Source organism: Aegilops tauschii, chromosome 3 (genome assembly GCF_002575655.3).
Source record: "Aegilops tauschii subsp. strangulata cultivar AL8/78 chromosome 3, Aet v6.0, whole genome shotgun sequence".
Lineage (NCBI taxonomy): Eukaryota > Viridiplantae > Streptophyta > Magnoliopsida > Poales > Poaceae > Aegilops > Aegilops tauschii.
The window spans coordinates 15,759,094-15,783,590 of NC_053037.3; the positions used below are offsets into that span (position 1 = coordinate 15,759,094).

At 46.3% G+C, this 24,497-nt stretch overlaps 4 protein-coding genes and 1 pseudogene across 4 annotated transcripts; 2 read left to right on the top strand and 3 right to left on the bottom strand.

The window, feature by feature from the left end:
• Positions 1-5,542: 5,542 nt before the first annotated feature.
• On the top strand, positions 5,543-10,019 carry LOC109773285 (uncharacterized). Its single transcript, XM_040403252.3, has 2 exons — positions 5,543-7,333; positions 7,760-10,019. Exons 1-2 carry the CDS (start codon positions 5,674-5,676, stop codon positions 9,637-9,639), a joined length of 3,540 nt encoding a protein of 1,179 aa, XP_040259186.1. The 5' UTR covers positions 5,543-5,673; the 3' UTR covers positions 9,640-10,019.
• A 384-nt stretch (positions 10,020-10,403) lies between these two features.
• On the top strand, positions 10,404-12,060 carry LOC141042225 (receptor-like protein 6). Its single transcript, XM_073509833.1, has one exon. The coding sequence runs from the start codon at positions 10,782-10,784 to the stop codon at positions 11,670-11,672; it is 891 nt and encodes a 296-aa protein (XP_073365934.1). The 5' UTR covers positions 10,404-10,781; the 3' UTR covers positions 11,673-12,060.
• LOC109773317 (cytochrome P450 81Q32-like) lies at positions 10,751-16,518 on the bottom strand (annotated as a pseudogene).
• Positions 16,519-16,705: 187 nt separating this feature from the next.
• On the bottom strand, positions 16,706-17,313 carry LOC120975487 (cytochrome P450 81E8-like). The gene is made up of 2 exons (XM_040402077.1): positions 17,203-17,313; positions 16,706-17,023 (listed from the first exon to the last, which is right to left on the bottom strand). The coding sequence occupies exons 1-2, from the start codon at positions 17,311-17,313 to the stop codon at positions 16,706-16,708; spliced, it is 429 nt and encodes a 142-aa protein (XP_040258011.1).
• A 3,022-nt stretch (positions 17,314-20,335) lies between these two features.
• LOC109773296 (cysteine-rich receptor-like protein kinase 10) lies at positions 20,336-24,295 on the bottom strand. The gene is given in 6 exon segments (XM_073495869.1): positions 20,336-20,867; positions 20,958-21,198; positions 21,340-21,550; positions 22,324-22,502; positions 23,127-23,257; positions 23,499-24,295. Coding segments are annotated over 6 exon segments (1,749 nt in total). The 3' UTR covers positions 20,336-20,677.
• Between the last annotated feature and the right edge of the window lie 202 nt (positions 24,296-24,497).

A 24,497-nucleotide genomic window follows, 5' to 3' on the forward strand; every position in this document is an offset into this window, starting at 1 on the left:
GCTTCACATTGAAGACTTTAAGCCATAACCTGAAGTGGGGTTGGATGCGGAGGAAGGCCTCGCACACGATGATAAACGCCGAGATGTTGACGAAGGAATTCGGGGACAGATCGTGGAAATCTATCCCGTAATAATACATCAGCCTGCGGACGAAGGGGTGGAGTGGAAACCCTAGTCCTCGGAAGAAATGAGGGAGGAATACCACCCTCTCGTTGGGCTTCGGCGTGGGGACAACATGTCCCTGGGCTGGAAGACGGTGGGCGATTTCCTTCGCGAAGTACCCGGCCGCCCGAAGCTCAGTAATGTCCTTCTCCTTAACGGAGGAGACCATCCACTTACCCTGGCCTCCGGATCCGGACATGGTTGCAGTGCTAGCTCAAGTGGAAAGGAGACAAGAACTTGGGCGCTGGAGCTCGAGATTGGAAGGGCAGAGAAGGCGAGAAGGCGTGGGGGAAGAAGGGAATCCTTATCCCCTTATAAAGGCAGTGAATATCTCACACCTCCCCATTCGCCTCGAGACTCGCCTATTCCCAAGGCCTGTGTAAATGGCACGGTTGGGTTACCCACACCCGTATTAATGAGAATCCCGCGATAAGGGGACACGATCTCTGCTTCGACAAGACGTGCCAATAAAACTGCCTCGCAAGATGTGCAGTGGTAGGTTAAGAAAACAGTTCGAAATAATGAGCCGGGGAGGCGTGATGTCACATTACGAAAAGTTTTCAGCGGATTGGACTCGTGGAATATTGTACTCCCTACGGCTATGTGTTTGGTATTCATGTTACACAGGTCCGGATATACTTACTACATTTGAAGACTATTCTGGAGTTCGAAAGAAGGGAACCCGCCTTGCAATGCCGAAGACAAATCTGCGCGCCGGACTCCTCGTCATTGAAGCCAGGTTCAGGGGCTACTGAGGGAGTCCTGGACTAAGGGGTCCTCGGGCGTCCGGCCTGTTAGCCATGGGCCGGACTGATGGGCCGTGGAGATGTGAAGACCGAAGACCATACTCGTGTCCGGACAGGACTCTGCTTGGCTTGGAAGGCAAGCTTGGCGATCAATCGTGTAGATTCCTTTGTATGTAACCGACTCCATGTAACCCTAGATCTTTCCGGTGTCTATATAAACCGGAGAGCATAGTCCAGATAGGGGGATACTCATTATCATAGTCATACAAGCTAGGCCTCTAGGGTTTAGCCATTACGATCTCGTGGTAGATCAACTCTTGTAATACTCATATTCATCAAGATCAATCAAGCAGGAAGTAGGGTATTACCTCCATAGAGAGGGCCCGAACCTGGGTAAACATCGTGTCCCCTGTCTCCTGTTACCATCGACCTTAGACGCACAGTTCAGGACCCCCTACCCGAGATCCGCCGTTTTTGACACCGACAATCTCCTTCATGAGCGTGCCTTGTTCAAGGGGATGATCTCCAAGGCAGGGCCACGAGGAGGGAGCCAGGGAGCCGATGAGGTTCTACCAGCAGATCAAGGACAACGAGGACCTCGCGATGCTCGTGGTCCCTCCCAAGTTCGTGGAGGTGATGAACACCTGGCTGGTCATCAAGCGACTCCCGCGTGTGGTCAGGCTCTCGGCCAACAAGCGGTGTGTGTTCTGGGTGCAGGTCCAGAACTCCGAGGGCCACATGGTGCTTGGCCGGGGGTGGAACTACTTCTGCCGCCGCCGCCGCATCGTCCCCGGCGACCTCGTCGTTGTGCACATCTCAGGACTCGGACTGAAGGTTCAGATCTACAACCACGACTCGTCGGTGATGTGCAGGTATCGTTGCAGCAGGCACAACTGCCTTGGTGGCATCGAGCAGGCTATGTAGTTAAGTTAAGTAAGGTGTTAGTGGAGAACTTTTATAGTGTGTGGCGAGACTTCTGCTGGGAACTTGTTTATATTTTGGCCAGGAGCAGCACCCTGGCACGGAGCAGGGAAGGAGGATGCCCCTACTCTTAATCTAGACTTATGCTATCTAGTTAAGTAGTTTGTTGTGTTAAGTTTATTGTCATTACATTGCTTGCTTTGTTTGCTGTTGCTGTTGTGCTGTTGCTGTTGTGCTGATCATGTGTGGTGGTAAGGCCACCACATTTGAATGGGGTGAGCAGAACACAAATGATGTTTGCAACCAAACAGCTGAAGTTTGCATCTGCTCACACCCTAAGCACAAATGCGGGCAACCAAACAGCAGGGGGTAAGTGCCTCTCGATGCGATGCAGGCAACCAAACAGGTTGCATCTGCTGCATATGAGGCTGTATTTCAGCAACCAGGCTGACTGGAGATGGACATGCAATGCAACTACTGTTGCAAACTGCAACCAAACACGCGCCAAGAGTCCGTGCAATCATTGAGCTTTTCACTTTCTACCACATCGAAGCCTTCACATCGTTTTTATCATTTTTCAACAATAAATAATTGAACTTGAATGTAACAAGATAATATAACATGCATCCACACTCCATTTTACATCTACGTTCAATGTGGTGCTATACTATTCTTATACATTGTAATTTTTATTTTTTTGAATTTCATTGCTAAAAATTTCCACATCAACTCGTGGGTATTATCTAGTAACTGCATCGGAAAAGTGTGAAGAGATACTATATCTAGCAGAGGGATTCGGCTGTGCAATGTGCTTACTGCTCGGCACTCATGTGCCAGTTACGGTTATTTTTGTCTCTGCAAACGTAGACTTGGCCTTTTTTTTTTACACAATAGCTATATGTAAGATTGGTGAGTTTGCAACTTGATTTAGTCGATTGGGATAGAGAAAATGGTTGGTGGAGGAAGAAAGCTAAAAGGAAGATGGATCTTCGTCTAATGGACCCAGAAAACCGACTTATGGTAAATAAACTTACAAAAAGGCTAAAAGTCTCACGTCAAATTTACAGGCATGCCAAATCGAACATTTCTCATCGCACTTTATATTGGCGAGAGGATGGAAAATTTAAGTTTGCAATTTCTGCAAATTTCTAACAAAAAAATGAACAGGAGCGGATTTGTCATGCTCGCCAAGTAAACTTGTCATTCTCGACGAACATGATTTGCCATGAGAAATATTTGATTTGGTATGCCTAAAAATCAAACGTTCGTTGGATATCCAGGTCCTAACTTTTTAGGCTACCAGTCCCATTTCTAGATGACTTGGCACTAGCCAATTTTTTCTTTAGAACTCACTAGCCTTGTTTTCTGGGACGAACTCACTGGCCAATTTGAGGGGTAACTCACTGGCAAAGTGGGAAAATATGAGATTTTTTTTTTGAGGTCTGGAAAATATGAGACTCGTACGGTGCGGCCACGAGCCCCGCACTGGGCCATCCATCCGTTCTGTCGTCCCTAGGCCCCGGTTTAGCCCAAGCCCACTGTGGCCCATACTGTCCAATCCTGTTAGGCTCAATTCATGGGCTGCAAGTACAAAAAGTATTCAAATTTTTCTTCAGTTCACCTCCTTGCTACTTGTATATAGTTGCCTACTTAATTTTCTTTTAAGACAATGTACTGTTACGAAAGATCAAAATTAGCAGGAACAAACCTGGCAGCAGGCCATTGGCCACCATTAATTATCTGATGGTGCCTACTTGACTTGGAAGCGGTCAACCTACCACAGTTAACCATCTGATGGTACATGTATTGTGTGGAACACGAAAATAATTCGAGTCTGAGCTTTCCTTGATCATTGATTGTGCGGTTACGTGCCGGTGCTGCAATTAACCTGCAACACTAGATGGTCATGGTAGTTGGTACTCTCGAATCACAATCTAGAGTAACTCTGACAGTGAAACAAGATCCATCCTCCAAACCAGAAAAAGTTAAATATATGGTTGTGATGTCACGTCTGGTTAAAAAGAAGAGATCTCGCCCGACCCTCCTGCGCCCCCCACCCCGCGGGCGGCCAGGAGGGAACCCTAGCCGCCGCCGCCGGGGCGCTCCCTCCTCCTCTCCTCCCTCCCTCGCCGCCGCCAGGGGGCGCAGCCGGGCGAAGCGCGGCTGGCGCCGGCGGCGGCGGGGAGATCTCGTCCTCTCGCGCGGGGCCCTGATGCGGGACGGGGCGGCCGGGCTGGGGTGCGGCGCTGGCGGTGGGCGCTGCGGCGTGGCGGGGAGCCGGAGCTGTGCGGCGACGGCCTCTCTGGCTGCGCGACGGGCGTCGTGGTGGCGGAGCGTGCGGGGCGGATGGTGCGGCAACGCAACTCCGTCAGATCTAGCCGTGTCGTGACGCGGGCTGCGGGCGGCGAGGACTGCGGACGGCGCCGTGGGGTCCGGCTTCCTCGGGCGCGGCGGCGGAGCACGGCGACCGGTGTGTCGGATCTGAGGCGGCGGCCCCGCTGGTACGGACGGCGATCCTCTGGCGGCAGGGAGTGCTCGTCGGTGAGGTAGGCCGGATCCCCTCGGCTGCGTGGGCAGCGAGGTCCCGGTGGGCGCTGGTCATGGCGCGGGGAGGTCCCGGTCTCCCTTCGTCGGATCGGAGGCGAGCTGGTCCGCTCGTCATGCATGACCTCCGGCCGGTCTGGATCTTCGGCGTGCACGCGCCTGCTGATTTGTGGCTGGTTCGGAGGTGGCGGCAGGGTGCTTGGCTGGGGGAAACCCTTGGCCGCCGATGGCGGTCACGGCGTCGATGGCGTCCCGGACGCCATTCCCTCCTTGGTGGCGGCGCCGAGGCTAAACCTCCCCTGCCTCCCTCCCTCCCCCTGCGCCCGGGTGAAAACCCTAGCCCCGGTGGCTAAGCGGCGGCGGCGCCTCAGCGTCGTTACCTTCTTGAAGGCGCCGACTTGGGCTTGGGGATGTTGGGTGTGCATGGCGAGTCTGTCTGGTTCCTGGTGGCGGCCCATGTCTGGCCGTGTCTCCGATGGCGACCTCGCCCTTTCTCACCTTGTACTTGCCGTGGTGGAGCGGTACTTCATCTCACTCATTGATGGCGGCGGAGATCGGCGGCATGGCGCCGTGGAGGCTCGGCGTCCGATGTGCGGAGATGGACTCGCGCAGGAGGAGGTAGTTGTCTGGCGTCATGGTGACGTCGATGGCAGTAGTGGCCTTCACAAGGTAGAAGATTCAATATAATCTGAAGACGGACCTGTGAAAGATGGCGGCGATGACACAAGAGTGCGTCTGACCGGATTGTGCCCCAGACCCGGTATGTGGCTCGGCTGGGGCTTCCGGCTTTTGATGTTAGGTTTAAGTGAGTGGTTTGGGTAGTGGCCCAGCTAGCATCCCTACATCATATGGATAAGAGGAGCGGCATATGTTGCCAAGATGGTAGTTTCAGATATATTGTTTGTAATACTTTGTAAGGTCCTCGAGAATAATTAATAAAGTGGCCGTATGCATCTCCCAGATGCAGAGGCCGGGGGCATCCTCCTTTTCTAAAAAAAAAATGTCACGTCTGGTCCCTGTCTAGTGGAAAAATCCGCAAGAGTCACAATTACGTGGAACCAGTCTTGCACGCGGTAAGACTCCTGCTTGCCAGGAGCTTTCCCAGGCCCGTTGCATTAACTGGAAGATTCCAGGAAAAACGGACTAAAACTTGAGTTAATATCCGTTCTAAGATACATCATTGTGCTACTTCTTTTGCATCATTGGATTGATTGCTGGCTTATTGCAGTACCACTATATATAATATATGTCCATTTGGAAGCCTGAGCACATGCCGTAGGTTCAGAACCGTGTTAGACTAATGGCTTCCATTCACTGGGCGCTACTACTCTTTCTTGTACAACTCCCCATACTGGCCACCTCCAGAGCTTACAATGATGGTAACCTCACACTGTGGTGCCATCCAGATCAGGCTGCAGCGCTTCTCCAACTGAAGCAATCCTTCTCTGTTGCAGCAACCACCGCCACTCTCCTTCCGTCATGGCAAAATCGCACCAATTGCTGTCTCTGGGAGGGCATTAGCTGTGATGCTTCTTCTGGTCTTGTGACAGTACTAGACCTCAGTGGGCATGGCCTGAACAGTTATGGCTTGGACCCGGCGCTCTTCAGCCTCAAATCCCTCCGATGTCTCAATTTCTCCAACTCGGGCTTGGATGGCCAGATACCTATTGGCATCAGCAAACTCGTTAACCTTGTCTCCTTGGATCTTTCAAGTCGCAGAGTTTCTGATTATGATGATCCTACCTCTGCAGCTGACTGGTTTAATCATCTTTGGGAGCCCAATTTTGAGATCCTGGTAGCGAACCTCAACAATCTAAGAGAGCTCTACCTTGATGGGGTGGAGATAATGTCTAGCAGCGGTGAAGATTGGGGCAAAGCTCTTGCAAAATATGTTCCTCGTCTTCAGGTACTTAGCTTGGAGGGATGCGGGCTGAATGGTCCTATTCATCATTCCCTCTCGAGCCTCCATTCTCTTGTTGCGATCAACCTTGGATCCAATGATGTTGGTCCGATTCCAGAGTTCTTCGCAGATTTTCCCAATCTAAGTGAGCTTCAACTTTCGTATATGAATCTTCAGGGGTGGTTCCCTCAAAGAATTTTTCAACTCAAAAATTTAAGGGTCCTAGATTTGTCCTCAAACCCGAATCTCTCGGGGCATTTGCCAAACTTTCCCCATGCAAGTTCTCTACATACTTTGAGGCTAGAGGGGACCAACTTCTCCTATCGTAACCCAAGTTCTTCTGGCGATTTCAAGATGTTGAGGGAGTTAACTCTTGACGGGATATTTCTGTCGATGGATTTTCTCTCTTCATTCGGTGTACTTGGATCTTTATGCCAGTTGAAAGTTGATTTGAGGAACTCACAAAATGTTTTGGGACCGATTTTTTCATGGATTGGAGACTTCAGGAACTTGGCGAGCTTGGATATCTATAGGTGCGACTTCTCTTGGACAACGCCTTCCTCCATTGGCAACCTGAAGGCGTTGAGAAGCTTGAAGATGTTTGATTGCAACCTCCCTAGGCCCATACTGTCTGAAATTGGCAATCTCATTAATTTGCAAAACTTGGAAATATCTGGTATGTCTAACTGCAAATTGCATGGTTCAGTTACATCCTCAATAGGCAACCTCACAAATTTAAGAAGCTTGTACATGAAGAATTGTGATTATTGTGGAGCAATTCCAGCTGCAATTGGCTATCTCAGAAACTTAAGAAGATTGGCGATCTACCATTGTGACTTTACTGGGGCATTACCATCTGCAGTTGGCAACCTCACTAATTTGAAAAGCATGGTTATTGAACGTAGTCAGCTTTCTGGGCCAATACCTTATGCAGTTGGGCAACTCAAGGAATTGACACAGCTAACTATTACAGTCGGGAACATCTCTGGGAGGATACCAAGTTCAGTTCTCAATTTGACTAAGCTGGTTGGACTGGATCTCTCTTATAATCATGTGACAGGTAAGATTATAGTATGAAATTCAAATTATCACTTTGTTTTCTTTGACATTCTCAAGAAGCCACCAAATACTGAAACAAGATAAGCATAGGCGACAAAAAATTTATATATTCAGGTGTAAGTAGTGGGTAGTGTGTCATCATGGTAACGAGGGGAATAATTTTTGTTAGTTATGACTCAAAACAACAGTATCCGGATAACTCATGGCCCCACACAGGTATTTAATGAGCTATTGACCATCAGATTTGGTGGATGGATAGTCAAGATGGTACAATGGCAGATCACACCAATTTTAAATTTGAATGATAAAATTTCATTGATAAACAGAAGCTTGCCTTTTTTTTATTATTATGTTCAGGAGCGATCAATTGTGTATACCCCATGTTCGAACTGCACAGGGAGAATAATAACCTCTACTCATTCTACAGGTCATATTCCGACACCTCTTTTCGCTCTTCCAAAATTAAGCTACTTGAATCTTGGTTGGAACCAACTTTATGGTCCTATAGAAGAGTTCGACGCACTATCTTCATGCTTACAGTTGGTGATTTTGAGCGGAAATTCATTGGCAGGACAATTTCCCAAGTCGTTCTTTCAACTTGCAGAGTTGGTTCGTCTAGAAATCAACTTGAACAACTTTGTAGATTCAGTGGATCTTTCATCATTTGGGAGGTTAAGAAAGCTCACTGGTTTGGATCTTTCCCACAATAAGTTGTCTGTTATGATTGACGAAGGCAATAACTCTCTGTATACCTCTCTGTTTGGACTGGACGAACTGGGACTAGCATGTTGCAATATAACCAAATTTCCTAGTTTTTTGACACATCTTGACAGAATGGTTTATCTAGACCTTTCTTGCAACAAGATCGCTGGAGATATACCAAAGTTGATATGGGAGAGATGGAACAATAGCCTTTTACAACTAAATCTTTCACACAACATGTTCACCAGTATGCAACTTACTTCATATGTTCTTCCATTCAGTGGGTACCTGGAAGTGTTTGATCTTAGTTCCAATAGGCTACGGGGACAGATCCCTATGCCAGACTTATCATCAGAATATTTGGATTATTCACACAACTTTTTCTCTTCTGTTCTTCCAAACTTCACTCTGTATCTCAGTCACACCAACTATCTCAGTATGTCCAACAATAGTATAAATGGATATATACCAGAAACAGTTTGCCATTCCATGTTGGATGTCCTTGACCTATCATATAACAACTTTAGCGGGCCGATTCCGTCCTGTTTGATAGAAAATGCTCAACGGAGCGTATTAAATTTGAGAGAGAATCACTTTGAAGGGACGTTGCCATCCAATATTACAAGCGAATGCACTTTCCAGACAATAGATTTACATGACAATAAGATTGAAGGACAAATTCCGAGGGGACTTTCTAACTGCAGTTATTTGGAGGTTCTTGATATTGGAAACAATCGAATAGTTGATACTTTTCCATCCTGGCTAGGGGAGCTTTCCAATCTATATGTTCTTATCTTAAGATCCAACCAGTTCTATGGTTCCATAGATGATGTTATTGGGAACCACCAATCTGGAGGGTTGTTCCCTAGCTTGCAAATTATTGATCTTTCCTTGAACAACTTCTCTGGCAATTTGAATTCAGAATGGTTTGGTCAGTTGAAATCAATGATGGGCAAGTTCAATAGTTCTGGAGATATTGTCCGTGCTACAAACTTAGAAGGTATGGCGGAATACTACCAAGATTCTACTGAGCTCACATACAAGGGGTCCGACGTGACATTTACAAGGATCCTGACCACTTTAACAGCAATTGACCTTTCAAATAATAGATTGGAAGGTACCATTCCTGAGTCAGTTGGACGGCTTGTTTCACTGCGCGTACTGAACATGTCACACAATGCATTCACGGGAAAAATTCCAACCCAGCTTGGCGGTGTGACTGATCTGGAGTCACTAGACCTGTCTTGCAACCAACTCTCTGGGGAGATTCCACAGGAACTCACAAATCTCAACTTTCTGGCCACCCTGAACTTGTCCGACAACCGGTTGGTGGGGAAGATACCGCAGTCAGGCCAGTTCCTCACATTTGATATCAATTCATTCGAAGGGAATTTGGGACTGTGTGGACCGCCATTCTCCAACCCCTGTGGTGTATCACTTGCTCCTCCAAGCATGGCACGTGTGGAGAAGTCATCTGATGTGGATGTCATCCTGTTTCTCTTCGCCGGGCTGGGCTTCGGTGTTGGATTTGCAGCTGCCATTCTGATGAGATGGGGTCGAATCGGCAAATGGTTTGTTAAATCTGCAAGAGCTTTGTGGACTTGATCTGATCTGGGAGACTGTTCCCTGGTGCAAGAATGCTGTCCTGGAAGAGAGCTTATTCCTCTGCAGCAGTCGTTGCTCCTGCAGTATATTGTAAGTATGCTTTTTATCTAGTGTACGTTGTGTGCTGTGCTTTCATGTATTAAGCCCAAGCTACACATTATCTCCTGTGGTGTATGCTATACAGTATTTCTTGGGTTAGATTAGATGGCTAGATGGCTGAACATCTTGTAATCTACCTCCGGTATCTGTTTGTTGTTATCTCTAGTTTAAGTGTGATCATGTATATGTTTAGCCTGGAGATGAATCTGTAACTATTATGTTATATTGTTTGAGTATAAATAAATGCCACGCGGCCTGACAAGGGTTATACGCTTCACCAACACTTCTGTTTTTTCTCCTAAAGTTGCACTAGCTTCTTGTGACAAAGTACCATTTCTGGAAGATAACTGTGCTGCTGTAATTTGTTTGGGCGCAGAGTGACAGATGAATCTGATTATCATATTGCAGAGTTAGTTTCTCTACCTCTCTTTTACAGGAATATTGAGTGTTTGTGTATTCCCTGCCTAACCGTGTCAATTTTCTCATTGTTATTTCCTCCCACGAGCCCATGTACAATTTTCGTTTCACCGAAAATTTTGCATTTTTTATACTTATTTTATTACACATGATATTTTTTTGTTACTCTATTTTTTTCGGAGATGTTATTCTAGTAATTTTGTTCTTCTGCATGAAGGCATATCTTTATCTTTTCAATAGTTTTCATCATCTAATCTAGCTAGTGCCACTGGGACAGTAGCTTCCAAACAATATCTAGCTATTATGGACATATCTGAAGGAACCTATGGCCCCTGTCCTACGGGAAAATCTGCAAGGATCACAATTCCACGCAACCCGTCTCACACGTATGGTGGAAGTCGTCTCGTGTCACCGGGGGCTTTCATTTTTTTGGCCGATTGTGTTTTTGGACGATCTGAGCGAAGACCGGCATAAAACTTGAATTGATACAACTTGTGACAGAGATCCGTCACTACAATTTCTGAACCTCTTGTTTCTAATTTTCTTTGGTATTCTTCTCTCTATAAAGCCTAACTGTACTCCTGCTTGCTTTCTCAGAAGGAAGAGAAACAACTACTTAGAACCAAATGGCTTCAATTTGTTGGGCTCTACTACTCTTTCTTGCAATGTTTTCGGCACTAGCCACCTCCGACACCCATAGCGACGATAACCTCACTCTCCGATGCCATCCAGACCAGGCTGCAAGCCTCCTCCTGCTAAAGCGATCCTTCTCTTTCTTCCGTTACCCCAGTGGCCTTGAGTCATGGCAGGATGACACCGACTGTTGTCTTTGGGAAGGTGTTGGCTGCCGCAACTCCTCGGGGTATGTCACCGCTCTGGAGCTAAGTAATCGTGGCTTGTACAGTCAAGGCCTTGACCCCGCAATCTTCAACCTCACCTCGCTCCAACTACTCGACCTTAGCATGAACAATTTTGGCCAGTGCAATCTCCCGGCGACCGGGTTTGAGAGGCTCTCCTTGCTCACACACCTCAACCTCTCCAATTCGGGCTTCCAAGGCCAGATACCTATTGGCATCGGCAAACTTGCCAACCTTATCTCCTTGGATCTTTCTGTTCTCTATTATATGGCTTCTGATGATTCTCTTAATGGCTATGGCACCAGCATTCCTGGCGTTACTAGTTGGCTATGGCTGCAGGAACCCAACTTTCAGATCCTAGTTGGCAACCTCAACAATCTGAGAGAGCTCTACCTTGATGGAGTGGATATGTCTACCAGTGCAGATGATTGGTGTGATGCATTTGCTGATTCTCTTCCGAATCTCCGAGTTCTCAGCTTGAGATATTGTAATCTTGTTGGTCCTATTTGCCCCTCCCTGTCGACCCTGCACTCCCTAGCTGTGATCAGTCTCCAAGATAACTTTGATACGTCTGTCACCTCCTCGGGAGATGCTCATGGATTCTCACAATTTAAGTTTTCTTCAGCTTGCTTGGAAAAATATCCAACGCTTGTGCCCTAGTAGAATCTTCCAATAAAAAAAACTAAGGTCCTTGATTTGTTGGGACATGGTATGTTAGATTATGTGCCAATATTTTCCATCTAATTAAAGTGAACTGCATGTTTTCCTGGAAGGGTGCTATCCCTGAGGTACTCAGATGTAATACGACTTGTACATATATTACTTTCACTCTGAAGTTCACATATGTTCCGTGTCGTAGAATGCATATATGCAGTTGTATCATGTCTTGAGCCTTACGACGGCTTATCTGTAGGAGTATGTGATGTTGTTTGGCCTAGATGGCTAGATGTACTAGCTCTGGAACATAAGCATGATGATGTAATTCGTTAATTGTTTCAGGTACTATTGCGACATGAATGCAAACAGTCATATTGCAGAGTTCTTATTCCTCTGTCTGTCAGATCATTGCAAAAATAAAACCAGCATAGCCGGTGCAGAGTTGTGAATTATGTGCTGGCCAGAAGGCTGATCAACCTGAATGCTGTCCGACGCACATGCAGTTCGTGCTAGGCCAACAGCCTGTGATCCAGCTGCCTCAGCTTGCTGATTTTATTGCGTGTAAGCGAACTGCCGGCTGGAAAGATGGTGTGGATGATGAACAATTGCGCAATCCCTCCGCCTTGCGCTGACAGTCGTGTCAGCCCAGCGACAGAAACTGTGCCATGAGGGAGAACAGCATGAATCCACATTTGGCTGCCAAAGACGAAGCACTCGGAGAGAGTGATCGTTTCTAGTGTCCAGCATGGGCTCCGTGATAGCCACCCCTTTGTTTCGCTTCGCATGGGTGTCATGTGTAGGAACCAGTGAACAACATGTGTGGGAGATCGGTGTTCGGTTCCATTAATTACATTGGAGGTGTGTGTAATTTATGAAACCTGAACCTTACCCTAATTGCTGCGATGGTGATGTCCGTTTACAGTTCGCGATGATTGTAGCAAGCATGCTTGCTGATGTTTTCATGATAAGTGGAACCAGGGAAGCCAAGGTGCTGATCCGAGATGCTGTCAGGAAAGATGGTGCGAAGGCCATTCGAGTTGATTCTGTTCGCCCTCGTCACTGCGCAGGTACTCTTCTAATAATTAATTATCACAAAATGGGCTACTGTTTTTCTTCTTCTCATGCTGCTTTCTCGCGGATACCCTATTGTTCAACCTGGGTGCTACTGCTTTCTAGTAGCTTTTTATTAATAATCCCAAGTGGTCAAATTAAAGAATCTGCCGAATTATTTTTCAGTCCCACCTTCGCTTAAGCCTTTGTTCGTTTGTTGGACAAGTTAGTTCCAAGATAGCTCTGGCAATTCTAGTTAACTCATCTGGCCAATTTTTGCGGAATATATCACCAACGGAGGCATTGCTTGACATGTCTAGTACATGACGTGAAACGAGTCTCCCAAGCGATTCAGGAATGTCACCATCAAAATGAATTTATTTGACACCGGCCTTTGCTAGCTGCTGATCTTGTCAAGATCTTATCGAATGTCTGATAGATGCGTTTATATATCTACAATATCTAGTTGATTCGGTTTCAACCTTCTCTTGAGAGAATAGGATCATCCTTTTTTGGAGTCAAAGAAAGCAAAGCTTACGAATGAATTGGATGCTCTATGCAACCTATTTACCGAACCATTTGCGCCACTAGCAGATTCTCTCTTAGTTGAGGACGATCTTCCCTATATAAGGCTCAAAGTGCATCATTCAGTTTGGATCAACATAATGCATTCCATTCCAAATGAGACATCCAAATATACTGTATGTAACAAATTGGGTTCATTTAAGGTCGAAACTGATTAGAAAGATTGATACAAATCCAAGGACAGTTGGTTAGTCTGAAGACATTTTAGTGAGAGAAAGCTTGAAAGATACAAAATAGTGAGAGAAAGCATTTCAATTTTAGTGACTAATGGTTTCATCTGAAGTATCGAACGCCCCCGTGGTTGATTTTTTTGCCTTAGAGCAATTGCATGGTTTGTTGGAGCAATATAATACTCCCTCCATTCTAAAATAAGTGTCTTTGGTTTAGTACAGGGAGTATTACCCATACATGGATCACCTTAAATTAGTTTTAGTTTGCAACAATGCATAATATAAGCATGGATGTCTTATTGGTGATCTGCTGGAGACTTGATGGACTAGCTAGCTAGATCTTGTGAAGCACAGCCCGCATGTTGTCGTGGGGTTTGCAGAGAGCTACCAGAGGAACAGCTTTATACAGGATCTTGGCAGAGGCCTGCGTCATGTCAACCTCGTCGCCGGCCACCCTGCTCCAGTCGAAGCACTGGATCAAGGTCCCCAGCACCAGCCCCATGGTTCTCAGCGCAAGGCTCTCCCCGGGGCACCGCCGCCGTCCCATCCCGAACGGCAGCATCATCCCCTGCTGGCCCTGCCCGTCGGCGCTATTAACGCCGAACCTTTCCGGCCTGAACTCCTCTGGGTCGTCCCAGACGGACGGGTCCCGGTGGATGGCGTAGGCGTTGGCGAGCAGCATGGTGCCCGCCGGGACGTGGTACCCATGGAGGCTGCAGTCGGAGGATGACTCGTGCGGCGCTAGCAGCGGCGCGGCGGGGTAGAGCCGGAGGGTCTCGCTGATGATGCACCGGAGGTAAGGGAGGTGGGGTCGTCCCTGCTCAGGAGGCGGGCGTGGCCAACACGCGCGCTCACTTCCTCTCGCGCCTTCCGCAGCGCGTACGGGTGGTTGAGCAGCAGCGACATGGCCCATTCCATGGTCGCCGACGTGGTCACCGTGCCGCCGCCGAAGAGGTTCTTCACAGAGCAGAGCAGAGAACGTGGATATATGCATTCTTTTGGCCGTGAACGTGCAAGACGAACCAGTAGGAGGAGGAGCACTCACGGTGACTAGAGCGGCGATGAAAGTGTCCGTGTACTGCTGCGGATCGGACTCCTGCAGCAAGAGCATCACGCCGATCATGCTCTTCGACTCCGGCAGCAGCTCCTCCTCGTCGGCGGCGTGGTCCTCCTGCCGCCGCCGTTCCCTCTCTGCATCGATCAGACCATGCATCAGCGCGTTCCTCCGGTTCACCAGCTCGGTGAGCCTCCGGCGTACGCCGCCCAAGTCCAGCCAGCGCAGCGGTGCCGGCAGGTGGTCGTGCAGGTTCGCCATGCCGAGCAGCGGCATGATCTCGTCCACCACTTTCTTGAACTCGTGCGCCTCCTCGGACATGTCGGCGTCAGAGCCGGCACCGCGCTTGCCCTTGGTTCCCGCAATGGACTCCATGAGGACGCCGTGCGAGAGCTCGAACAGATTCCGCTTTAGCTCGACCTTGGCGACGCCGCTGCTGACCGCAGCTGCGGCGCGCGCAAGGCGTCGCACCATGACACGGGTCTCGTCGGCGATGGCGGCATCGGACATGAGGTCGACGCGGCGCGCCGAGAGGAGGTGCACGGTGGCGATGCGGCGCATGGCGCGCCAGTGCGGGCCGTAGCTAGCGGCCGGCAGCCCCGTGTAGCCGAACGAGACCTCCCGCGCGGAGGGGAACCGCGGGCGGTTGGCGAAGGCAACATCGAGGTCGGAGGAGAAGCACTCCTTGGCCAGCCGCAGCGAGGTGACGACGACGGCGTCGCGGCGGCCAAGGCGGAGGGAGAGGACGGGGCCGTGGCGCGCGGCGAGGCCGGCGAGCGTGACATGGAGCGGCTTCTCACGAAGCAGGTGGGGGTGGCCCGCTAGCGGGAGAGCGAAGCCTGGCCCTGGTGGTAGCCTATTCTTTCCTCTCATCCTCCTCATCAAGAGGTAAGTAGCAGAGACCATGAACACTGTTAGCACAAGCATCAAATTGCTCATTACCATGCCGTACTAAGCTCCCAATTCCATTTCCAACTAAGCTCTCAGTTTAGCTCTAGCTACCTTTGGTTATAACTCCACGATCTGGCATCGTTCAGCAATGGACTTAGGTACTTGGTTGGCCTGAAAGTAAAAGGACTTCACTAATTCAGGTCTAGTTTAATTAGGACTTTAGGAAAAAGATGGTACAATCATTAGGTGTTGTATATGTTGGATTAGGTGGTGACTTGTGAAAGATACTTGAGTGATCAAGTTGTTCATTGTTATATTGGTGTTTGATTGATGATTACTACATAGTTTAGGACTTTAGGTACTGCATTTTATTGATATGAGTCATTTTGATAACTACTACATAGTAGCTTTTTATTAGTACTTGTGTTTGATCACGTTTGCTTTGGCGGAGCGTGGAGAAAAAAGTGAGGGGCCAAGACATAAATCAAACTATTAATATTAGCTATTATGATCACTAACCGTACTTAAATTGCAACGATGCACGGGAGACGGAGATACTTGCAATCATGCAAGGAATGGCGCTTGGTATTCAACACACTAACCTTCCAGTCATTGTCCAATCTGGCTCAAGTGAGGCGTTGTCTAGTTTAACAACGGATGGGCTAGATCGTTCTGCTTATGGTCATCTCGTGTATGAAATTAAGGAGTTGATGGAAGCCAGGGAGTTCATTCCACAAAAGTTAATTAGGGATCAAAATAGAGTTGTCGACTGCCTGGCAAAGTATAGTTGTACTGACTGTGCCACAGCTGTGTGGATGCACCAAGGACCATCATGTATTGAGGATCTTTTGCCTCTCCACTGTAACTCTTTAAATATGAAATAAAACTCCTATGATTCGCAAAAAAATAACCATACTTAAATTGTTCTTGCAAACAGTACTACTCCCCTAGAGGTGTCATCGCCATCCCTAAACACTGAGCAAACGACTCTGACTTTGCCGTAGGCGATTGTCGACTCAATACACACTGCAGAGCCACGTGGAGATGAATCCACCGGTCCCGCTTGCCGATCCCGAGCTCTAAGACGAAGCCCCCAAGAGGGAACACGACACCAAGGCGCCGCCATCGTCCGATCACACAAGATCAAGGTTTTCCCCTAGAGAGGCCGAGATGGCCAGATCCGTGCAGGAGCGGTGCAGAGGCAAAGCAACGATACCTTCAAGAAGGTTAACGACGGCCGCATCCGCCGCCATCGCTGGTCACAGCACAAGGCCGAGACAGGGTTTTCACCCAAGCTCCAGCACTAGAGCGGCGATGAAAGTGTCCGTGTACTGCTGCAGATCGGACTCCTTCAGCAAGAGCATCACGCGGATCATGCTCTTTGAGTCCGGCAGCTCGTTGGCGTCCTCCTGCCGACGTTGCTGCCTCTCTACATCTATCAGGCCATAGATTAGCGCGCTCCTTCGGTTCACCAGCTGGGTGAGCCTCCGGCAGATGCCGCCGAAGTCCAGCCAGCACAGGGGTGCCAGCAAGTGGTCGTGCAGGTTGGCCATGCCGAGGAGCGCCACAATCTCGTCCACCACTTTCTTGAACTCGTGCGCGTCCTAGGATAGTCGGTGTCGGAGCCAGCAACGCGCTTGCCCTTGGTTCCCGCGATGGCCTCCATGAGGACGCCATGCGAGAGCTCGAACAGATTCCACTTCAGCTCGACCCTAGCGACGCCACCGGCAACCGCAGTTGCAGTGCGTGCAAGGCGTCGCACCATGGCATGGGTCTAGCCGACGATGGCGGCGTCAGACATGAGGTCCACGCGGCACGCCGAGAGGAGGTGCACAGTGGCGATGCGGCGCATGGCACGCCAGTGCGAGTCGTAGCTGGCGGCCGACAACCCCATGTAGCCGAACGAGACCTCCCATGCCGAGGTGAACCGCAAGCGGTTGGCGAAGTTGACGTCCAGCTCGAAGGAGAAGCACTCCTTGGCCAGCTGCAGAAAGGTGACAACAATGCGACGCTGCGGCCCAGGCGGAGGGAGAGAATGGGGCCGTGCCGCGGGCGATGCCGGCGAGCGTGGATTGGAGCGGGTTTTCACGGAGCAGGTGGAGGTGGCCCACCAGCAGGAGAGCCAAGCCTGGCCTAGGTGGCAGCCTCTTCTAGTGTCTCATCATCAAGATGTTGGGAAACGTAGTAGAAAACAAAAATCGCCCTACGAACACCCAGAAACAATATGAAGATGCATATCGGGTTTGGATAAACGATCATTACCGACTCCGGAATGCAGCAGAAGTAGACGAGTCGGTTTGGATCGTACTTGGATTCCCTCTAATGTCGATGACGATCTCGCAAATCGCCCTCGAACGATCCCTCGAATTGAAGACCAAAAGCACGACCTCTCTACTTGGTTGCAAACGTACGGTCTTCACGATCCAGCAGCGCTTCGCCGTCCAGAGCTAATCATTGCCGAAGAATTAGAGAAAGGAGATTATAACCACACGGGGCTTCTAATTATGAGGATTAGAGGTGGCTAGGGCTAACTCTACTTAGTCAATTAGGACCAACTAAAACTAGAACTAGATCAACTAGAGAAGGCTCCAAAACTTGTGTTCTAGGGGCTAGCCCTGCCCCCCTATTTATGTGGGGAAACTATATTATGGCACAATGGAACTAATATATGTGTGGGATGAAGCATGAAAAACCATGTTCCAGAACAGTTTATGGGAGTACATATGTAGGCTTAACCACTTAAGGAAACATATGTCCATACTGATAGAAGGTAAGACCACATATGTACTTTCATGGAAACAAATCTAAACATGATAAAACAATGGGGTCACAAATTTGAATTGCACTAGAAAGTAGAAAAAATGTAGCATTGGAAACATATCTCCATTGATAGAATTTTTACACAAGTTTGTATAGGGCCAAAATATTTCAATTAATTGCACCGGAAGAAAATTTCCACAATGCGAGCAAATGATTTGTTCACACTTGCTATATGGACCGTTCTTTATTGGAACAAATTAATTTAGTTAATTGCATTTTAATTTATTAAAGTAGTATTTGGATGTGGTTTGCCATCATGAGCATTTTGAGTACTTGTGGGCCCAAACAGACTTTGTATGAGTGAGATATGATCCTTTAGTCGTTTTAGTGAACACCACGCAAACCTAATTCTGACCCCAATTCAGAGTGTAGTTATTTAGTTGGATCTAGTATTTTTTGGCTTCTTTCTATGTTCTGAGGAAAATACAGTTAGCTTGAGCAAACATGCAAGTGATCACAAGTATGATGATGTAAGAGGGCGGTGGTGATTGCCAAAAGGTGGTGGTCGACAGTGGAGATGATGATGATGGCAGGATGGTGGCTAACATAACTCAACACTCTAAAGGACTGGACCCTAAGACGAGAAACTCAACATGATGATGCATTTGTAAAGTCAACGATGCAATGCACGGAAAGGAAATTTTACGACGGCTTAGTTTGGTTTGGACAGGAATTTAACCCGATTTTTGTAGTATTTCGTTGGTATAATATGAAAAACAGATGCAATCTAAATACAGAAAAACTAAAACATTCTCACCAAGCAACCTGAAATCTGATACCACGTGATAGGTACAAAGGTGTTTCTATTTTGTTGTAGGAGCCTTTGACGAACCAACAACAAACTCTGGTATGTTTATTGATGGTGTCGAAAAGACATTCAACTTGATCGTGAAGATCAATCCCTACACGCAGCCGAAGAACAAAGAAGAACTTACGAAGCAATATGAATTGTAGGTCTCCTCCTTAAAAACATACTCGCAAAACTGCACATAGTCTTTTACTCCAAAAGTACATGTGTTCACCCAAATTTGAGGTGGCGCAACACCTATGGATGATCATGAACGAAATTATGAAATGGCGTATATTTGGTAGATGCCTTCATGGGGCATTATGGCAGCCTTAAAGTCCTGAAATCTCTAGTACTAGAAATGTCATATTCATTCCTCGGCCCATCTCCACACTTGCTCATGTTACAATAATTGTCCCTCTCGTCCATGTAGGCCATTCTTTCCTTACTAATACAAATATATTAGATTCAGGTAGTATCGTATTCTCATGAGAACTAGTGGAAGTTCCCAGAGACAAAAGATCATGATATTTGACTTGGCTTATGCAAGCTATAGTAATTGGTCCTTGTGTTTCTCAAGAACTATGTTTCGATGTGGCAACACATGCATGCATTGTACTGGATATGCATATCAAGACCATTATGTACAAGAGAAGTGCACAAGGACATGACATCTCTCTTGTATATATCAAATTTATGCGATATATTGATGATTATATAAAAGAGAACACATTAATATTAATAGCATACAAAGGATAAATGTTTTAAAACTTATTTTAGAAAAATTTCTCCTGAATCTGCATGTACCTCTTATTGTTCTTTTCTAAGATGATTTGGCTTCATTACTTTGGTAAAAATTAGTACTATATGTTTATTCTTAAAGTTATACTATCCTAAAAGTTGTACAATTAAGTTTTGTGTGACTCTTTCTATCAAAATATATAAACAAACCCCACTACCGAAACTAAAATATATTTTTTATTTGCCATGAAAAATATTTTTATACTATAATTGGATTTCTTATTTTGCTAAAAATAGTATATCATTATTCATTGATACATGCCATCCCAAATATTATACCGTCAAACTCGCGTGACTCCTCTTGTTAAATTGTTTAAACAATCCACTTGCTAAAATTAAAAATGTATTTGTATTTGCCATGAAAATTGCAAGTTTTAGTTTTTGTATATTTTCTACTAACCTATACATGTAAAAAGTAATTAGCAAATGTATCATGTCCAAGACGATGTCATGGTCAAAAAGTAATATGTTTTTATGCATAGTGTAAATACACAATCGATCCCTCGAAGTAGTCCCATGCTCTAAAACCATCGGTAAAATATGAAAAGACATTACTACAAACTACCAAAACCATATTTTTGATTGGTTATATGCATCATGCAAAATATGGTACATCTATAATATCAAGAAGGTCATGCACTTCATATAGTACTTCAATCTTGTGCACTACACACCATCTAAGTTCATACAACACTCATACAAAAGAAAACTATCTAGGGGTTATCGTAGATATAGTCACATCATTAACACTACACGATTCAGTTGTAGTGGGTGCTTCTTTCTCCCCCGTGAAATAATTGCCAAGCCTATTTGAAATTTCATCAAATACTTTAGGAAGACACATAATAAACTAGCATTTTCTTTTTATTTTACGGATGTGTAAAGGTGCACTCACATGTCCGAGGAGGTTGATGAAATTTCCACATTCATGAGAATTCCTTTTCCCGCTAAGGATCTCAAGAGTTAAAACACCGAAGCTGAAGACATCTGATTTGATAGAGAAGAGACCGTGGGAAGCATACTCGGGTGCCATGTAGCCACTAAAATTATGCAACAATATATGTCCACTTACTATATGGTCGAGTTGCAATTTAAGTATTCACAAATGCAGTAATTTATATGAGACTTACAGTGTACCAACTACTTTCCTTGTAGTATTTGCTTCAGTGTTATTTGAGGTAAATATTTTTGCTAGTCCAAAATCTGATATTTTTGCATTCATTTCGCTATCCAAGAGAATGTTGCTTGGCTTAAGATCTCGATGTATAATGCGCAACCTAGAGTGCTTATGTAGGTAAAGAAGTCCTTCTGCTATTCCTACAATTATTGCAAGACGTTTGTCCCAATCCAGTAGTGTTTTTCTATTTTCATCTGCACGTAAACAAATATTAGTATAATAGAGTAATCTAAAGAAACAATCTAAAGCTGAGAACCTTAATTTTTGAAAATATTTGAAGGTGCCATCATGACAAACAATGTCTATGATATGAATTTGAAAGTGCAAATATGTACCAAAGATGAAGAAGTCCAAGATTTTATTTGGCAAGTATTCATAGACCAGTATTTTCTCCTCTCCTTGAGAGCAACATCCCATGAGCCTAACCAAATTTCTGTGTTGAAGTTTCGCTATAAGCTCAACTTCATTGTTGAACTCTATGAAACCTTGTCCTGAATGTGAATCAAGTCTCTTCACTGCTATCTCATTTCCATCAGGAAAGTGGCCCTAGGAAACGTAAATATTTATATTAATATTATGCAACAATCTAGGCTGATTTGCACAAGTTAATTCACAATTCAATAATGCCGAGTAAAACAGAAATCCAACTCGGTGCCCAGGCTCATCTGCTCTCGCTCAGAAGAAAAACAAAAAGAAATACTAAAAATTTCAAAAAAAACAATTTTTTGTTGTATGGTAGATAATATGCGTGAGGTCACTCCAAATTCAAATCATTTGGACATCTGAGCAGCTCTCGGAAAAAAAGGCAAATCGGGTCAGAAGAGTGCATGAACAGTAAACTTTTTTACAGACCCTGAATTTGTCTTTTTTGCCGAGAGCTACTCAGATTTCCAAATGAGTTGAAATTTAGAGCGGACCCCACGCGTCAAATTATCTACAACACAAAAAAATTGGATTTTTTTAAATCTTTTTTGTATTTGTTTTGATTTTTTTTACCGCGGGTGGAGATGAGACAGGGAGCAGAAACGCCGCGTCCCGAGGAGAAGCACATTTACACTACTTTGGATCTATATTTTTCCTATACTCTAACGAGGCTTTGGTGTGCATTTTGTATTGCCTAGAAATAAGGATTACAGAACAGTGTTGTACTCCCTCCGTTCCTATATATAAGTCTTTTTAGACATTTCAAATGGACTACAACATATGGGTGTATGTAGACATATTTTAGAGTGTAGATTCACTCATTTGCTCCATATGTAGTCAATTGTTGAAATATCTAAAAAGACTTGTATTTGAAAACGGAGGGAGTATATAATTACCTTGTAAAGAGGGCCAAATCCACCTTGGCCGAGCTTGTTTTCGTCGGAGAAGTTAACTGTAGCCTCTAATATCTGATGAAAGTCAAATACTGCAAACTCAGCCAACTCTGTTTCCATTTCCCAAACTAGTTCATCTCTTTCATGAAACTCGTGAGTACTCGTTTCTTGCAAGGTTGTCCCTTTAATTGAAAATTAAGAACCAGTGCAATCAATATGGATCTCTTCAATATATATTTTACTCTGGGTGAGGAATAGTTATTCTTCACCCCCTCTATTTTACCATCGATACACCGTAATTTTACGTTCCGTAAGTTTTTGTCTTATTTCCAACGTAAAAAGAGACCGTAAAAAAATATATGATCATCGTAAACTGCAATTTTTCTTGTCTTATGACCTATATTTTTATTTTCTTATGCCAAATTTTACGTAGTGGATCAATAAAAATGTAACTATTTGAATTCCAAACATAATTTAATTATGAACTGATCGTTAAATTACCCGGGTGAAGAATAACTTATTCTGCACCCTGGGTGATGAATAGTATCACTATATATATATATATATATATATATATATATATATATATATATATATATATATATATATATATATATATATATATATATATATATATATATAAGTCTTTTTAGACATTTTAAATGAACTACAACATACGGATGTATGTAGACATAGTTTAGAGTGTAGATTCACTCATTTTGCTTCGTATGAGGTCACTTGTTGAAATCCTTAGAAAGACTTATATTTGGGAACGGAGGGAGTATAATGTTGATCATCTCAATAACTAATTTACCCACCTTTTGTGTGCTTGGTTCTAAGGCGCCGACGATGGTAGACGATGAAGCAGAGTGCAACTAGCGCTACAGGAGCAGCTACCGAAATGGCAATTACCCAAGGTTTTACTCCATGTCCTTCAAAATAAAAAATCCATACGTCCATGAATTAGCATTACGTCACAATAATTTCATACGTCATAATTTTTTTTGACCCAAAAACCGTAAAACAATCGTTCTACGGTATATATATATTGAAAGTAAAAATAAATGTTGCATATTTATCAAGAGTCTTGTCGCATATTTGAATTGTTGCATGCGTGAATTGTTCATCACATACTCTTGCTTGCCGGAGCTGGCGCTGGTGCTGGTGCCGGTGCTGGTGCCGGTGCCGGAGCGATGGATGATGGAGATGGAATCCGCTGCATGCTTTTGTCGTTGTGGAACATAAAAGGCTCGAACCTCACGTTGCAACGGAGCACGAACATGCGTCCGCCCACGCGCACTGTGTTTGTAGCGTTGAGCGTGCTGACAAGCCGCCGGAGGCACACCAGACAGTCGCCGGCGGACAGGTCAGGCGTGCACTGCGCCAGGGAGTAGAGTGTCGGTGCGGCGCTGCCAATTGAGTCCATGGACCCTGTGGCGAACCTCCTCGCCGTGCCGGCCGCGTACCGTGCCGTCTGCGTCAGGAGCTGGCGGACCGCGGCGGTGACAACCCCGGCCTTTCCCGGGATTTGCACCGGGTTAAAGAACTGGAAGAACGTGTCGTTCCAGGTGACACTGGATCCCGGGCTGAGGAAGCCGCCGTCGCCGGCGAAGCCGAGGAGGCACCCTGGCCGCGTGACATTTACCTCGTCGTAGTCGTAGTAGACGGTGGCGGCCTTGTGTTTCGGGCACATCTTCTGCGCGTACTTGAACGAGGAGGCGACGCACTCTCTGCACGCGGTGAGGTTTGTGGTGTCGTGGCGGCAGAGCGCGAGCGCGCGCACCACGCCGGCGGTGGCGGTGGCGAAGAGCTGCGGGGAGGAGGAGGCGTTGCCGGGGAAGGTAGCCTTGAGCACGGCGAGGCTGGACGGGTAGGTGCTTTTGGCCGTGTAGTTACCAGCGCTGCCGCAGACGTGGCCGATCGCCGACGCCGACGCCGGTATGTGGAGGAGGAGGAGGAGCAGCACGCCCACCATTGTGCGCGGCTGGGTTTCTGATGGTCCGTGCTTGTGTTGGTTTCTCGTTGCTTAAAACGCAAAACGTACGTGTTTGACACGCACGGATGCACTTGGAAATGTACGTGTGTTTCGCGCCCACCATTGACTTGGAAGAATGCAAGGCACCAGCAATGCTAAGTCGACGGACATTTATGAGGTTTTACAGGATGTGTTTAAGCTG